This window comes from Geospiza fortis, unplaced genomic scaffold, assembly GCF_000277835.1.
Source record: "Geospiza fortis unplaced genomic scaffold, GeoFor_1.0 scaffold166, whole genome shotgun sequence".
In the NCBI taxonomy this organism is placed as follows: domain Eukaryota; kingdom Metazoa; phylum Chordata; class Aves; order Passeriformes; family Thraupidae; genus Geospiza; species Geospiza fortis.
Genome location: NW_005054310.1, coordinates 1,817,413 through 1,823,412, shown reverse-complemented (window position 1 = coordinate 1,823,412; position 6,000 = coordinate 1,817,413). Strand labels below are relative to the sequence as shown.

The window sequence follows — 6,000 nt, the reverse complement described above, 5'->3', positions numbered from 1 at the left end:
CATACTGTGACAAGTCCCCTGAAAATCTAAGTTGCTGGTCTGAATTACCATTTAAGGCATTAGTCATTTAAGGAAGCTTGTCAGAGTCACCAGCCAGCAATAATATACTTCTTACATGCAAACAGTCTCCTAAATAATAAAATAGTCTTCCATGACCCATTTTTCACTGTGTTGTAGCTGGATTTTCTGAGGATGTAATGGATCTTGAACACAATCAGGAACAATAAGACAATGACACAAGTTTAGCAATTGCTTTGTGAGATTAGGTTAATATAACGTAAAAAATGGTTCTCACATTCTGCACACAGACAGGTTTATGTAAAATATATAAACATTTGTCCAAGTTGTTACAGATTGCATAAATATGGCATTTTTACTGTTGCATTTACAGATGTGCATGTACAATGATGTGCAAATAATCACAATCTGATTACAATCTTTGAAAGGTACTTGAACCTTGCATCCAAGTAATGCAATGAATGAAAAATGCCCACCAAAGAATTTAAATAGCAAACTTATAACATGGTTTAAATTCATAACAAATTTCAATGTCTTATCAGTAAAACTTTCACACATTTAAAATATTTTGTATTCAGTTTATTTGTATATGTCAAAATACATTTTTTTCCAAAATAGTGGGTTTTGCAACTAGTTTCATGCAGATACAAGGTCTGCTCAGTACTACCAATAAAATCAATATAGCACAGTAGCCATTCATTTTTTAGATATAAAGAATAAATAACCTAAATATAAAACACTAAAATATTAGAAACACATATTTAATCATTCACAGGCACCCAAACTTTACCAAATATAATCCAGAATATGCCTAACTGTCTTGTAACAGAACTCAATATGTTGCAGCCATTCAATTCTTTATGTTAGCATAAGACAATGGAAGTCCCTATGGTTCAGACCCAACCTCTCATACAGATCAATTACAATAAGATATCTCAAACTATCCGTGTACCTTTAAAATCAAAAATCCTGAGCTTGGTAGTAAGAGCATAACCTTACATCTTCAAAAAACCAATCAACAGAGAGAGGACATCACGTCTTCCTTACCAAAACATATCCCACCCCTGTAAAGCTAACCCTCCCTCCCCCCCAAGTAGGCAGTAGGACACAACCTTTTTAAATGAAGGGGTACAAATTCACATTTAATATAGTATACAATATAATCCATAATACAATAGCTACTACAAGCTTTACAATGTACAATTTGTTTTAATGGCTGATCTGTTCAGTGGTTTTAGGCAATAAACTATGTGCCAATAGGATGTCATATTTTGAATGGTTTAGTGAAAATATAAAAGCTGTTCCTAACAAAAACGATCTTCACTTAAGTACTTTTTTGTTTTTAAAGGCCACTGAAATGTATAAAATGGTCTGACACGGTGTTATCAAATTGGATGCCTTCTCACATGGCAACAACAGTGCATATAAACATTATTGTGAGTGTAATGGGTTATGCTTTTCAAATGATTTAGTACATTACTTTGGCTAGCACAACAGTTTTGGACAGCACTCAGATAAATACAGGTATGTGAAATGTAGTGAAGCAGTTATATTTATGCATTTTTTATTATGGTGAACACTATCAAATGAAAAAAAATGGGACAAAAAGATAATAAAGTTTTTATATAGTTTAGACCTTTTGTAAAGATAGGGCTCCATACAATGTACAATGTCTAAATTCTTTATACCATAAAAATTAACGAACTTTGTTAAACACACTATTCTGGATAGCCTAATTTGCATTAACAGACATTTGCAATAGGGAAATATATTCAAGCATGCCACGTGGTGGTCTGAAAAATCAAACCAGTACACATTTATATATACAGCATCACTCAGTACCTGCTCAAATGAATGTGACGATTACAGGATCTAACGTCTTTCACTACAAACTTCTTTTTTTTTCTTTTTTTTTTAAAGTGACCAATAAAGGCAGAAAACAGGACTCTTAAAATATTTCTAGTTTCAACTGATTTTTAAAGCATTTTGTATAGGAAGTAAATGCATATTGCACAAACAGTGAAAGCAAATGTTCCACCAAACATCTCTGTTCCAGGTGGTTGAACAATACAATTCTAGTTAGCTACACAAATTATGTAATTTAAAAGGGTGTGTGGTCTCTGCAAATGGTAAAGCTGTGAAAACACTGTACAAGAAAATCTGGTACACGAAAAATTAGAAGGGAAAAAAAATCCAAACTTAAAAACTGAGTATAGGAAAAAAATGGGAATTGTGGCACAACAAAAATGTTATTGAGTAACTGTCTTCTGTGAGAGCTGAAAGCTTTTGTTGATGTAAAGTGTTTATGTACAACTAAGGCTTACTGGTTAAATATCTGAGGCGTATCTGGCCTTGAATACTTTCCTTATTATGCTGTGGCTGTAAACAAGATTTCTCAGTCATTTTATCTTCTCAGCAGCTGCATTTTAACAGAAACAATGATCTTGATACAAAAAAACACACAGGTAAGAGGGTGTTTGGCAGGATATCTGAAAATGACAGTCTCCGAAGGATCTTCCCGCACTTCCAGTGACTGCCATACCATGGTCCACTGGAGTTATTAGTGATGTGCAATACTGTTACTTGCTGCTGTAGTAAACCTTTTATTTGGAAAGTTTGCTTATAACTCTGATCAAGGCCCCATTTTCATCTTTTAGCCTCTGGTTGTCTGCCTTCAGGTCTGGTAGCATCTATGAAAAATGAAACACGGTGGTTATTTGCTGTTACACCCCAAGTAAAAGCAGCAAGACTAGACAAGGACTCTGAGTAAAAATCTTTATTCAGCTTAATTATCTTGGCAGTTCTCACACTTCATATCAGCAGTTCAGAAAAATCTCCCCTTTTAGCATGATACATTTAAGGGTTAGAGATTAGAAGTTTTCATTTGCTTGGACTAGATGCACTAAAACTCAGTGGTGCAGATGACCAGCCTCTGACAAAAGCATTTATAGTAGCATGAGGAAAGTAATGAAATACTTCGAATTCCAGGGGGGAGGAAGGGGGGCAGAGGGAAATTAACTACCAACAATTTAAAGAGGCTTGTCTATACTGCACTTGCAGAGTTTCAAAAAAACATGCTGTGGCTAAGCATCTCTACCACGGTGCCCTTGGATGATTTCATCCTGATCAGATACAGTGTGATTCAGCTTGTTAGCTCATAGCATTAATCCTCCAACCACTTCCAAAATCATGTTGAAGCACACATCCTGTAATTTGAGATCATGTCCCTGAATAGCATAGTTCACACAAGATCACATCACTGAAACAGATCACAGCAATACCAGGCTACACACTCAGGCAGACAGGTTAGGGATCGGCAAGTTACGGCTGCCAAAGGAGATAGGTGACACACAAGCATAAAAGCTGCAAGGCAGAAGCCAAATGAGGTGAGAGTTGGACAGGATCAGATAGGAAAGGAGGACAAGTCAGGGCATAGAAGTTGGTACTGGGAGAATTCAGCTTCCAGAGAAACAAGAAATTATCTCAGCAGTTCTCTGTATCTACATTCACACACTGATAACAAACAACCTATCACACTCACAGCTCAATTCTATGGATTCTAGCAGGGGTTTCACACAGGACGTAACACCTATTCCTGGACACTGGTTACTCAGTAACCTTAAGTGCAAGTGTATGCAGGAAGTTCAGCTACCAACCTACCTAACACCTGTTACCCTCTTCTTCATTATTTTTTTAGCACTGTTTATTTTCATTTTATTTAAGCAAAATTATACTTTCAATCCCATTATATTCAGAACATTATAATGGAATAGAAAGAACTAGTAAGTTTAAAAATGCAGGGTCAGTTAACTGTGCACTAGAGCTTTCATTTTTACATCTCCTGTCCACACTCACTTCACTGAACTGCACTCTTTCAAAGTGAATCTACTGAGCTTGTAGATCTCCCTGTAGTTTATTTCCCTGCAAATACCAAAGTATGTGAAAGGAAGTTGACAGGAGATCATAAGAAGAAAAAAGGTAGTTTCTACAATTAGAGTAGTCAAAAATCATTCAGGTATCCTTGATTCCAACTCTGTTTTATGGATGGGCCGAGGGAAAGCCACTGAAGTTGAGCTCTTTAGAGTCACAGGGAAGCTTTCGTTATAGCCAAGTGAGAGCTGTGCTCTGAACAAAAGGAGCTGTAAAACGCTGATTACTTTCAAAAACTAGGTAAATATGTTTGAAATTGGGCAACATGAGTGACCTTTTTGCAATTGTCAAGCATTATTGTTATTGTTAAAGTGTAAGCTGTAAAAAATAACTACTGTTGTCCAAGATAGGGGTCATATCCAGACAACACGCATGTGTCCACAAATAATGGAACAGCCATTTGTTCAGGCAAACAAACCAAAAGCTTTTCTTCCTCCTTTCCATTCTGCTACAGATTTCATACCAAAGGTACTGGATGAAACCACAACAACCCTCATCTAGCCATGCACAGGCAATCAAGGGAGTCTGGTTTTGTACTGGTTAAATAGGTACCTTGAGTAGCATTGTGTGTGCATTCCAATGAAACCTCAAAGTAAACCCAGGAATGTCACAGTCCTCTTTCAACTTACTGAGCAGCGAGGGAGCTGCAGCCCAGAATGGTTAATTACATAGAGACAGACCCATAGAGAGGTAGATTTTCTGGTGAACTACTTTAACAAAATCCACTGCTCAAAATTAGAGCTTTAACATAATCAGTACCATTACATATCTGCAAATGTCTGTAGGTAGATTTTAATCCTGATTCAATTAATAGGTAGAATAGGTCTTAAGGAAATACTCTCTTTTGTTGTGAGTCTACTAGAGCATAGGGGAAGACTTGTAAGAGACAAAAGGGTTATATGACAAGATAAAATGGTATTGAGTTGCACTAGGAGATGTTTATATTGCATAGTAGGAAAAAATTCTTCACCAAGATGGTTGTCAAGCAAAACTGCTCAGGGAAGTGGTGGAGTCACTATCTCTGACAGTATTTAAAAGATGCGTAGATGTGGCACACAGGGCATGGTTTAGGGGTCGTTGGACTGGGGTACTGGTTGGAGTTGATGATTTTGGAGGTCTTTTCCAATTGAAATAATTCTACAGTTCTGTCAATAGCAGGAGATTCATCAGGAAGGATAAGCACACATAACCTAAAATACTTACACTTCTCATCTATACTAATCCCCACATACTTTAAACAAATCTCTTGGAGCAGTGCATTTCTGTGGGTACTCAAACTTCTTGTGAGGTGACACCATACACCTTTAATGTCAAGAGGGAGGAAAAAAGGCCTTTGTAGTAAATTCAATACAATTACAGTAACACACTGCACTTTGAATTCCAATTTGCTTCTCACTAAAATAGCAAAGTATCTTCCTGTGCTAAGATTCGATTAAAAATGCACTGTTTTGTCTGTCTGTACCATGACTAGCTAGTAACTTTGCAGTATTATCATTTAGCAAATCATGATTCAATAATCATCTGACATATGTGGAGCCATCTCAGATCTGTAAAGTAATCATCATGTCTGTGTTTGCTGGAGGATTTACCAGTTTGTACATACAAAACAACCTGGTTAATAATGATTACAAAAAGCTCATGAACTGCTGAAGTACCTGCTCAGATTACTCAGGCACACTGCTATTGTTAACCTACCACCATACTGTCAAGGCTCCCTGGATATGTGACCATTGCTTCTCTTTTGCTGGTCAGGCTACTCAAGCTCCACAACGACCTGCCATTGAAAACTTCTGCTCTCCTGCTATGGAGAGGAATACTGAATGGTTTTCTGTGGTTAACACCCCAAATGGCTTACCATGGTTAAAGGAATGCCAGTGCTAGCAAAAAAAAAGACAGTATGGATGTGTAGATGCGGATAGCAGTCATTAGATTAGCTCAGCTGTGTTGAAAAACCACATTGTTTGCCGAAGCTGATGCAAGATGGACAGCCCCAAAGGGGCTGCTCTCCCTCCTCATGCAGCAGTGTGCTCCTGCTGCTTTCTGCACAGTTAA

General features: G+C 37.2%; 1 protein-coding gene across 1 annotated transcript in view; it reads right to left on the bottom strand.

Annotated features, from left to right (window-relative positions):
- Window positions 1–241: 241 nt before the first annotated feature.
- Window positions 242–6,000, bottom strand: part of PPP1R12A (protein phosphatase 1 regulatory subunit 12A) — a 69,055-nt gene continuing 63,296 nt past the window's right edge. Inside the window, exon 24 of the mRNA XM_005419195.2 lies at window positions 242–2,708. Within this exon, the coding sequence (XP_005419252.1) occupies window positions 2,622–2,708 (87 nt within the window). The 3' untranslated portion in view covers window positions 242–2,621. The remainder of the gene's footprint in view (window positions 2,709–6,000) is intronic.